This window comes from Manis javanica, chromosome 10 (genome assembly GCF_040802235.1).
Source record: "Manis javanica isolate MJ-LG chromosome 10, MJ_LKY, whole genome shotgun sequence".
Lineage (NCBI taxonomy): Eukaryota > Metazoa > Chordata > Mammalia > Pholidota > Manidae > Manis > Manis javanica.
Genome location: NC_133165.1, coordinates 62,889,540 through 62,901,709, shown reverse-complemented (window position 1 = coordinate 62,901,709; position 12,170 = coordinate 62,889,540). Strand labels below are relative to the sequence as shown.

The 12,170-nt window shown below is 33.7% G+C and overlaps 1 protein-coding gene across 3 annotated transcripts in view; it reads right to left on the bottom strand.

The window, feature by feature from the left end:
- Positions 1 to 538: 538 nt before the first annotated feature.
- Positions 539 to 12,170, bottom strand: part of LEMD3 (LEM domain containing 3) — a 76,620-nt gene continuing 64,988 nt past the window's right edge. Inside the window, exons 7-13 of one of the 3 annotated variants that reach the window (XM_017661718.3) lie at positions 11,943 to 12,044; positions 11,732 to 11,834; positions 10,892 to 11,070; positions 4,773 to 4,854; positions 3,127 to 3,232; positions 2,933 to 3,011; positions 539 to 2,704 (exon numbers count right to left, since the gene is read on the bottom strand). In XM_017661718.3, coding sequence (XP_017517207.2) covers positions 2,541 to 2,704; positions 2,933 to 3,011; positions 3,127 to 3,232; positions 4,773 to 4,854; positions 10,892 to 11,070; positions 11,732 to 11,834; positions 11,943 to 12,044 — 815 coding nt within the window. In that variant the 3' untranslated portion in view covers positions 539 to 2,540. The remainder of the gene's footprint in view (positions 2,705 to 2,932; positions 3,012 to 3,126; positions 3,233 to 4,772; positions 4,855 to 10,891; positions 11,071 to 11,731; positions 11,835 to 11,942; positions 12,045 to 12,170) is intronic. The other 2 variants (XM_017661719.3, XM_073215571.1) reach the window with 2 other exon arrangements.

Genomic DNA, 12,170 nt, shown 5'->3' with positions numbered 1-12,170 from the left:
GACCATCTTGAGGACTGGGCCATGTCTTTCATCTTTGCATCCCTAACACATTACAGTATCTGACATTTCTGAGCAACTGATAAAAGTCTACCAAACTGGCTGGCTAATCAAGGTTTCTTTTTACTTGATTAAACCATCAAAAATCAAAACCAATGCTATTCGCAGTAGCTAGGCTATAAACTTTTTATGATAAGGAGTTTGAGCCAGAATGTGGAAAAGAAAGGCTTCCTTTCTTTTGAGAAAGTCTGCTATAAAAAAAATGTCTAGCTAAACAAAACAGTGCTTTAGTGATGCAGCTGATTTACACTTTTGTCCCACACTTTGACCCAGACACTTCATAGTTAGATGAAGGCATTTTCATAAGCAAAATGAGATGAAGAGTGGATGGTTCAAATTAACTTTAGAGTCCACACATCTTTATAAGCATACATATATTTACAGATCCCCAAGACTTAGACACTTATTTTCACAGGTAAAAAAATAAACAAATAAAGACACAGGGCACTTAAGTTTTTTTAAAAGCCAAGACGCATTAAAAAAAACCTAATAAACTTTTAATTAGAATTTTTTTCTTTTGTAACAGGACGAGTAACAGATTACATCAAACTTGGAACTTCTCAAATATCTACTGTTTATACACATTCCCATCTGTCTTGCAGGGAGGGATCTTGGTCGGCTTAACAGTTTCAGGTAAAATTAGCTGCATAATAGTATATGTTACAATAACAGATGTACAATGTTTACATGACATAGGTTTAGAAGCAAGAAAAAGATGCATCTGCATCAAAAGGCGACCTTTTAAAATGCCACAACTATTTTTTACATTCATTCTTGCAACAGGTCACAAGATGGGGTCACTAAGCTCAGATAAATCACTATGATGCACATAAAATACAGGAAGATTGGTTATTTTATATATATATTATATATATATTTATATTTTCACACTTCAGCATCTGAGACATAAACTGAGAATTCAAAATTTATTCTCTTCAGATAACAAATGTTTTATTCTTCATAAACATGGTGCCCACAAAAGCACATAGGTAAGGCACAATAGGGTTTTCTGTTACAGAACAGTGTGCATCATGTTTACTTAACCAGAAAACGTGCATTATCTGTGCAAGTTCATGCTGCAAACCCAACATATATACAATAAAAAACAAAAACAAAACTGGGTTTTAAACAAAATCAAAATTGGTACAATTCTAGCTATTTCACATATTCATTTGGACTGACCATATATCAACAGGTTATTTTTTTTTTTAAAGCCAGTTGTTACATCACAAGTAAACTGCTCTGGCAGCCATTTTAAGCTGAAATCATAAACAGTAAAAAAGTAACTTTACTGAAACAAAGTAAATACTGAGGCACGAAGCAATTGTCACTCTTGCATTTACTATACTGCAAACTTTCATGACCCAAAATTGCAAATATAAATTTTTAAATACACATTTTGCTGCAACAATGTGCCCTGCTTTAAACTTGACATATAACAGAGAAGCTAACATTTCATTAAATTATAAATAGATTGGGAAAATGACTCAATCCCAAAGGTACTATGTCATAGCCTTAGTATTTATAATAAATACAGCTTTTCACAAAATACTTTCCCAATATCTGCCAATTGCTTCTTTATTGCTCACATAAATTTTGAACCCATTACAACTGGTATAGCAACTTTCACACAAAATCATACTCAGACATTTTTATATAAAACTTATAAAAGATATTTTAAACTTGTATGTAATACTTCCAGGTGTTTGGCTGTTTGTTCTATGTGATAGTACAGCCATATGTATATATGTGTGTGTATATATACACAAATACAGATACATATATATACATACACACATATATACACATACATATATACATGTTAGATTATGAATAGAACAGGAAGCTTATTTTACTGCTTTAGTGCAGACATCCTCACAAAACAAGACTACACTTTTGCCACCACCGGCATTTATACATATATACAAAAGCCAGCTTAAGTACATGTATATCTACTTACATGTAACCACTAAACCCAAATTAATTTTCTCATGTCAGCTGTAGGAAATGAATCTCTAAGGCAACAGAAACCTAAGTGGGAAATTAACAGTTTTACCAAATTAGCCTGTAGGAACTATGCAGATGAGTGTATACAAAAATTCACAACATTAGTTCACAGGAAATCATGGAAATACAATAAGCCTTTCCACCATGCTTTTGTGTGGTTATCCAAATACTTTTTGGTGCAAAAATACAACCACCACATCTGAAATGCTTAATAAAGTCAATGTTCCTCATGCAAAATTTCAAATGCATTGGCATAACTGGGCTCCAAAAACTGAATGAAACAATTATTCTATCCACTAAACACCGCTGCCTCACTGCTAAGTCCCTTTGGAACCTTACTATTTCTGGAACGTTCAAACAGAACTGTGTTCAATAAAAATATTGCATACAAAAAGCACTTTAAAAAGGAAGACAGAAAGCCAAATAGCAAATTTTCCTATTGTAAATAACAGTCCTAGGAGCAGAAGAAAGTCTTTTCAGGAACCTCCTTGTGAATTGGCTAGGCCAGTCCGAAGACGAAGATGAGACATAGAGTTCATGTGTTTATTTGATGGCTTCAAAGGAGTGTTGCAAGTAAGAGCTTGGGGAAAGCGATGGTGATATCTATCTAGCCGTAAATATTTTACTGTAACCAATTTCCCTGTTATAAGATAAAAATAATATTTTAGATCTGTAAAAGTGTGCTTAATATTTACAGAAAACAAATTGCAGTAAAAGACATGAACATAAAATGCAAACAATAACCTAAAATTAGTCTAAAAATGCTGACTGGAATTTTTAAAATTTAGAATTAAGTATTTTAGAACTAAGTAACAGTAAGCCATAACTTTTATCTTTTCAAAATGTTTATAATACTCAAATATCTTACCATCAAACCAAGAGCCATGTAATGCCTTAAAAGCTTTTCCAGCATATTCTGGAGACAGACATTTAACATATACACAACCCTGTGATATTAAAAAGAAGAAAGAAAAAAAGAAAGAAGAGAGAAAGAAAAGAAATAGTCTTAGTTTAATAGCAACAAATCCAAAAGGTAGAATTCAACAGTAAGAGTTACTTTACCTCACGTGAATTTTTGTCTACTGCAATGTGAACAATGCCATCATTATCACTGCATTTTTCTAAAATTGCTTCTTGAATTGCCAAATGCCACTGATCCCCTATTTCCCTAAAAATTAATGAAAACAAAAATCAACAAGCATATGCCTACTCAGTAAAAAGTCTTTACTGTCTCACATATACCTGCTGTAATGGGGATAGTTTAAAAACCACCATACTGTTAAAACTAGTAGGAAGTAAATCTTATTAACAGTAGGTAGATTTTTTAAATATTAGCATTAAAAAATCCCAGCCCTTCTCTCACTTTCCAATTTAAGAACACATAGAGCTGAGTCAAAGAAATATTTGCTCGCTACAGCAGAACAAATGTGCTCTTTTTTATGTTTGAAATCCTATGTATTGAGAGTGCTTCTTTTTCCTTTCCAGACAAGTGGAAATAAGCACTTTTAATCAACTGCAGTGTACTTGAAAAAGTTGAATCTTATTTTATTTTTAGTGACATTTTCAAATACTTAAACTTTAGGAAAATTCTTAGTAAATAGTGTATCCTGAGCTTTTTTCCCCAAAATAATGGAAAAGTGAGACATGACAAACATTTTGCATTGTCACCTTACTACTACAAAAGCCTAAGATTTCCTGCTACAGTACTGGACAGTTTTTTTACTTTGTTTTTTAAGATACAGATGGTGGGGCACAGGGGAAGGTGGCTATACTTTAAATCATAAATCTTCATAAAGTAATAAAATACCTGACTAGCATTGATTTCCTAATCCTTAAGGTATGAGGTAAGATTCCCAGAAGAGGGATCACCACACTGCTACCTCCTTCTATCTGCAAAACAGAGGGTGTGTGCTCTGATGGTGCTCCCCCATATTTCCGACCTTGCTGTGACTTGTTTGGAATTCCATCACATAAGCCATTTCTTGAAATAAATGAGTTATTAGATAGGGTTTGGAGGAATTTTGTATGTAATACAATTCCCACTTTCAGGATTTTATTAAAAATCAGAATTTGACCTGTCATATCATTGGACAGATAAACAGTCACCTCCAGAAGCAAGTTCTAAAGATAAGTACAGCTTATATGTGAAATATCATGTATTCTAACAGTAACTTTTGACTGTGCCATTCTCTGGATGCATGTGTTGCTCCAATTATACAGAGAAGATTATAATTATACAGAAAAGTTTCTCAAGTATTCCATGGACAAGTTGACAGGACTTGTAGAAGAGAAGCTGTGTACGGCACTGTGGAGAATTTTTTAGAACTAGAGATTGGAAATTTATAAATAGCAGATATTTTTATCTATGTTGCTTACCAAAGCAGAGAATGTTGGCAGACATGACATACATTTAATAAGGGGCACTACTTGTCATCATGCACGTCATTAATTTGACTTAAGCATTTAACTGCTATGGGGATTCATGGTGAATACAAAGATTTATTGAAGTTTTATAAATCATTATACATCTATCTCCTTTGGCCAAACCTTTGTTTTGAATTTAACAAAAGAAAAGAGAAAATATAACATTTCTGTGGTTAGAGATTCAGAAGTAAAAGATTTTTTAATTACAGAAATAGCATTAATAAGAATATTATTAACAAATATTCCAAACAAAAACTACATGTACCTCTGATCAAACTACTTACATAACTGGATCAAACATATTTCGAATCTTTAGACACGGTGTCAAACTATTTGGTGGTGAATTTCTTCTGTCTAAATGAAAAGCTACAAAAAACAAATTAATTTTACTACATGCCATTATTCCATTTTTTTAAAAGGCATTCAGTTATTCAGTTCACTCAAAAACCATTCATTGTGTGCTTTTACTATGAGCCAGACCCCTGGATGTTAAGGTGAATAAGACAAAGTCATTTCTCTCACAGAGCTTACAGTTTAGTGGGGAAGACATGAAAAATGCTATCCACCAAGGAATCATATTTGTGGTAAGAGTGCAGAGAGCTGTCAAAGTAACTTAAGCAAGTCTGAGAATATCAGACACTTCAACTGAGGAAGTGAAATTTATGCTGCAACCAAAAAATAAATAAAAACAGGCAGAGTGAAGAGAGGTACAAAGGACATTTTAAACAAAAATGATGGCTTATATAAAGTCCTTGAAGCAAGAAAGAGCTTGGTATAACCAAGTAACTAAAAGAACAGACAGCCACTATGGCTAGAGTGGTAACAACAGAAAGATAAACTTGAAGAGGAAGATGTCACATTAGTCCAGACCATGTAGGCCACATTAAGTATTTAGGTATTACCATAAAAGCAACAGAAAGCCACTCAAGTTATTTTAAGGAAAAGAATATGATGAGATCAGTCTTTTAAAATTACACATTTTAAAACAGACTGTTATGTGGAGAATCAATTAGGTGGGAACAAAAATGAATGCAAGGAGACCAGTTAGAAAGTTATTATAGTTGCCTAAAAGGGGATGACAGTAATGTGGATGAGATAATCCAACAATGCATATGGAAATAAGTGGATAGAATCTAGTCCATTATGGACTAGATATGATACAATTTGCTTCAAAAACTACACATGGGGGAAAGGGGAGTAAGACAGAAATTAAGGATGACTCTTAGGTTTATGGCAACACCAACTGAAAAGGGGCATCATTAGTTAGATAGGAATACTGGATGTGTTTGGGGAGAGAAGACATCTAGTTTGGGCATGTGTTGAATTTGCAGTGCCCATCTCCTACTAGAGAAGATAAGTATACAGCTGGGTATAAAAGTGTGAAAAACAGAACTTAGTTCAAGACAAAAATTTGGAGTTATCAACGTATACATGGTAAAAGAACCTGCAGCATGGGATCATTTAGAGACAGGGCAAGTGATGGTCTTGAGAAACTCCAATCAAGAGGTCAAGGAAAAGAAGAAAGTCTAGAAAAGAAGATTGATTAAATGGTCACAGTTAGGGAGAAACCAGAACAAAGTGGCATCCCCAAAGCCAAAAGAAGAAAGTTTCAAGACAAGTTCAATTATTAACACTGTTAAGTAAAATAAGGACAGAAAAGAAATATGCTCACCAAATTTAGCAATATGGAAATCTGAGAGCTGTTTCCTTGGAATGATAGAGATGGAAAAGTAGACTGAAGTTAGCTGAAAAATAAATAGGAGGTGAACAGCAAAGACAGTGAGCAAACTGTTTAACAGTTACTTAGTTGTGAATAGATAGAAAGAGAGGGTGATAACTACAGGACAATGTAGAGTCCAACAATGTCTTTTAAAGATGAGAGAGACTACAGCATGTTTAAGTGCTGCTGAGAAGATCCAGTAGAGGCAGAAATTTAAAGTACAGTAAGGAAAGGTACTTGAGAAGACTAGAGGAAATGGGATCCAGAGTATTTGTTCAGTGAGGCAGCTCCTCAATTGCAATAGGAGGTGAGGATGAGTGTGGATTCTGGTAATTTTATAGATTTGTCAGTGGCAATTTGAGGCAAGAAAATACGATTTTTTCTACTTGTGTTAACTAAGACTTAGAAGAGGGAGGAGAGGGCAAAGGTTTGAAAAGCAGGGAAATAATCTAAATTGTTACTGAATAGAGAAGAGAAGTGAAGTGACTAGTACAGTAGGGCAAAAACATGGAAATCAGGTAGTGCTGAGGGCCTAATGAGATGCATTATTTATGAAGGTACAGATCTACCAAGTTGTATGATTTTCTTTGGCTGTGCTCATTCACTTGCACAAAGACAGGCATAAAAACAGTTTCATCCTTGGTTGGAATATTTCAGGGTAAGATGAAGAACATCTTAATGTTCTTAAGGGTAATGATTTAAGGGTTTTAGCAAGAGTGTGATTGGAAAGATGGATTGTGGAAACTAAGAAGAACAGAAAAAGAAGTGAAGACAAGGAGGAAGGCTGAAGTACTAGAGAAAGCAGGTACAACAAAGAATTGGAGATTTTGGGGGAGTTTAAAAAAACCCACAAATATATAAAGCAAGAAAAGTTGAAAGGATGATTTATGGCTAAAGACCAGAGTCTATCAATTAAAGATTTCAGAAATATCTAGTGATAAGTAACATCTGGAGTGTGAAAGTTCAAATGGTGCCTGATAAGGGCTGAGGAATGGTCATTGGACAGGAAAAATCTTTGCCAAACCCTAGATCAAGGTCTGTGAACTTCTAGTGTCTTCCAGACATCTCAAGCAATGTATAGGTTTTGAAGTTGGGTGACCTTTTTTTAGCTGCAGGCAATTTGACTTCCCTGAAACTTCAAAATTGGGCTGGGCCAGCAGGGAATGAAACAGAGAAAAACATTCATACCAACTAATTATCGTAGCCTAGACTCAAATTTTCACAAAATAGCAGATATGGGAGAAACTATTCCTAGCCAATTCTAGTCAGAAGGTAGTTCCAAAGATCAAATTGATTTTTAAGATACATGCTTTGTCTCCCTAGCTAAATCGTAATTGTCTCCTAGACCAAGCAGAGATATGGTAGTTACCAAATGATACAGCTGAAATACCTAAGAAGCTACCTTTGGGTCTTGCAAATAAATGCTGTTTATTCCAAACACTCCATCTGTCAGAAGCATAACTAACTTCCTGACTGCCCAGGAGTTATCTGATTTTTAACTGGTGCTTTAAAATACCTTTAGAGATACCAATGTTACATAAACATCCAATTTATTGATCTTTTGCAAATTGAACTAAAACTAATAAGGTCAATTACTTGGGAAAAATACTTTTAAATGACAACAATTTATAGCAGTAGTGAATTCAAAAGACTACTATAATTACGAAACTTCTAGTCATTCATCTATTAAACCACTGCCTTTGTAAGGGAAGAAACATTAAGCTTGTTAATTAAACTATCTTTTTATGTAAACATCCCCCAAACCCTCCATTATACACTCATATTAATAAAGCACAACAGATTTATTTTATTCAGATTTATTGTGTTCATATTTATTTGCATGAAAGGAAAACTTATGTCTCAGTATTTTTAAAAAGGTAGGTCACAGTCATTTAGTTATATATTTAGATAGAATATATATTTAATTGTATAAAAATTCAAGTCAGATTAAAACTGAATTCTCTATCAGAGCTACATGTTCTTAAATGAGGTAACAGATGTATAACTATCATTAAGGAATATTCCAAAAACTCATTATAGCCTCCTGTAACAATTCTCATTATGATGAAATTTTTAAAGGAACTCAAATCTCTCTTGCCATGAGTCTCCAGACTTGTTTTATCATCCAAAAACTGAATTGGTACACTTCAAGCAAATAGCTACTAGGTTCTACCTCAGAATTTTCTGCCTTCAGACTAAAATTACATTAGATATTATGCCTTTTTCTATTTGCTAACTAAATAAGAGATGTCTCAATTCCTTTCTACGTTCAGGAGCCCCTAACCACTGTAACTGTTTATCAAAGACTACCAAGTAAAGACAGATTAAATTTATGATTCTTTAAACAGCCTATTTAGAAATATCCAAACTAAGATAGCTCAGTACTTGGCATATAGTTTGTGAACATAAAGTACACCAGAACCTTGATGAAACACTAACAAAAGTAGGACAATAACGACAATAACGACTACACCAAACTAAAAAGCTTCTGTACAGCAAAGGGTACCACCAACAGAGCAACAAGGCACCCTACAGTATGGGAGAATATATTTGTAAACCATTTATCCAATAAGGGGCTGACATTCAAAATATATAAAAAACTCATAAGCCTTAACACTCATTCTCCCCCCCCCCAAAAAAAACCAAATAACCCCATGAAAAAATAAGCAGAGGACCTGAACAGACATTTTTCCAAAGAAGAAACACAGATGATTAACAGGTACATGAAAAGATGCTCCACAGCACTAATCATCAGGGAAATGCAAATCAAAACCACAATGACAGATATCACCTCACACCAGTTAGAATGGCCACTATCCAAAAAATAAGAAATGTGTTGGCGACGATGTGGAGAATGGTAACCCCCCTACACGACTGGTAGGAATGTAAATTGATGTGGCCATAGTGGAAGCAGTATTGAGGTTCCTCAACTAACTAAAAATAGAAATATTATCTGACCCAGTAATTGCACTTTCAGGAATTTACCTGAAGAAAATAAAATCGCTGATTCGAAAAGATAAATGCAAATATATGTTTATTGCCACATTATTTACAATAGCCAAGATATGGAACAACCTAAATGTCCATCAACAGATGAATGGATAAAGAAGATGTGGTACATAAACACAATGGAATATTACTCAGCCATAAAAAAAGAAACAAATCCTGCCATTTGTGGTGATATGGATGGATCTAGAGGGTATTATGCTAAGTGAAAAAAGCCCTGGTGGAGAAAAATAAATACCATGATTTCACTTATTTGTGCAATCTAATAACAAACAAAACATAATGAATAAAACAGCAGTAAATTCATTAAAAAAAAGTAGGACACTTCTTTAAAAAAATTAATTCATGCTGAGTTTTACTACTACTGTACCTGACCTAAAGTTGTACTTTATCACTCTCATAGTCTTTTCTTATCTAAAGAAAATGATAAAGGAAAAAGAATAGTCTGAGGTAGAGTTTATAGAACATCCAATATAACACATGGAAAGTACATTTCAGCACCACTAATTTGTAAGAACAATATGGATTATCTAAGGTCAAGAAATGATCTATACATTCATCCTGAAAACTTCACAGTTTAAAAACAAGACAACTATAATGATAAAAAAATTCATATAAACAAAATAATGGCCTTTTCTAGAACTTCAAATGCATATATGAACACCAATTGCTAGCTCTATAAAAAATTAGCCTGACACTCCACACCCATTATAATCAGCACTAAGGTAATCAGATCTGGTTGGCTTTGAATTCTGTTTCCAGTTTCACAGCTCCCTTCTGCATGCACCCTTTAAAGCAAATAGCTTACTGCGTGGTGTTATCTTTGGCAACATTAAAGCTTCATTTTTATACCATGATTATAGAAGTCTATTATTCAAGTTCTTTGAAAGTGAAGATTAGAGGAAAAGGGATTGCCTGGATTTTATTTTACTGCAATTTCAAAACAGTTTACTTACCTTTCCCATAAATGCTATGTTTAGCAAACACTGATAAATATGCCTTTATTTGATAAGAAGATTAAGATGAAAAGAAACTGAACTCACTACTAGACCCAAAAAGCAAATTAAACTAGCCATGAGATTTCATTTTGCAACCAGTAGTGTACCAAAAAATTCAAGTGAGGTTAAATCACTAGTAGAAGTTTGGGTACAAAAGACAACCCACGATTCACCAACTCCCCTCCTCTCCCAATAAACTTACATATAAAAGTATGCAACTATGCAGGCACTAAGAAAAATATGGAAAGATACCCACAAAAGTTACTTAGCACAAGAGACATGCAGGTGGAAGGGCCTTAGTAAAAAAGAGGCAGGCAAGCAAAAAACCTAAAAAAAATTGCAATTAAAATGTTATGATTCCACTTACATATGTATATATATAAATTACGTGTGTGTCTTATTTGCAAAAAAAAAATTGGGGGAAAAGAAAGCAATTAGATCCATAATACTAAGTTGCTTTTTTAAGTGGAAAAGGAAAAATCAAAATAATATACATATTCTACTACAGTAAAGACAATTTGTTTCTATTAGCAAAGAGAAATGGGGAATGATTATATAAGAAGCTAATGCTGATTCCTTCAATGGGATGGAACGAGAATGGCAGCTTTGCCTCCGTCAGTTTTTCAAATGTACCATTCTACTTTAAACATGCAAGACTTTTGTTGTCAAATATACGTACCTTGACCTTGCCATACTTTAGAAGGTATTACTAATATTTTGTCACAGGATGCAGAAGGCTGGATCCACCGCCAAACTAGAAAATCTGTGCCACCTATTCTTCGCGTTTCTGTACGAACTCTAGACTCATTAGCAGCAAGGAAGTCAATAGCTCTATCCCAGACTTTCCTCATTTTTTTCCTGTCATGTGAACAAATTGACAAATTTACTATCATCTTGCCTTGTCATCTCTTTCAAATATTAGTAATTGAACAAAGTAGTTGTTAACTCTGGCTGTTCTTATCACTACTTAGGAAGTTTTCTCAAATGTGACTGAGATGCCTGCATCTCACCACCTCAGATTTACTGAATTTTGATTTCCATAGGTGGAAAATAAGCATCAGTTATTTTTCCCCCTAAAAGCTCCACTGGTGTTCTGATGTGTTGCTAGGTGAAGAATGCTGCTTTAGGATATGGCATCATCTTTTATTTTTCAGGAAGTTATAATTTAGTTCTTTTATTTAAAAAACTTTGTTAAAAACAAAAAGTAAAGACATAATTAGTAAAACACTACTGACTATTGTTTGTTTCTTTATCAAGATAAAATTAAAGGAAATAAGGTCGAGATTGACAACAAAGAATCAAAAATGTGTAGGAATGAGAATGATTTAGAAATCCAGTTGTCTCCTATGCCACTCAAAATCAGGAGAATAACAAAGGACTACTTAGAGGGTTTAAGTACAAAAATAAAGCTCATACACTAAAGCAGGTCTAGCTGAGAAGGATCACAACTCTCAACATAATTTTTACAACTGTAGAAGACACCAACATTCTGATTTACTTCATAATGCTTTGAACACACCTGTCATTAGGTTGTATTAAAGAATCTTGCACATGTGGAATTGGCATATATGGTTGTAAATCTTTATTTTCCTGACATGCTTCATTATGACTTCGTAAAACATCTGAAAATAATTAAACAAATTTACAAATCAATCAATCACTGGGCATTATGTTGCAGTTTATCACATAATGACTATTCTAGGAATAGTTTATTATTACAGATACAATACCTATAATCTTTACCACCATATCATACATCTGCCTTGTTTCCTCTTCCTCTTTTGTCCAGCGATATTTCATGTAACGCAGAACAACACAGACCATCACTACACCTGCAATGTTTATATATTTTGTGTTTTAAAAATTGTGGTCAACAGCATTCAACAACACTCATTGCAACCTGAAGTAACTGGGTCAGTTATTAAATCAGGTATAAACAAAATAAAGAAAAAAGAAAC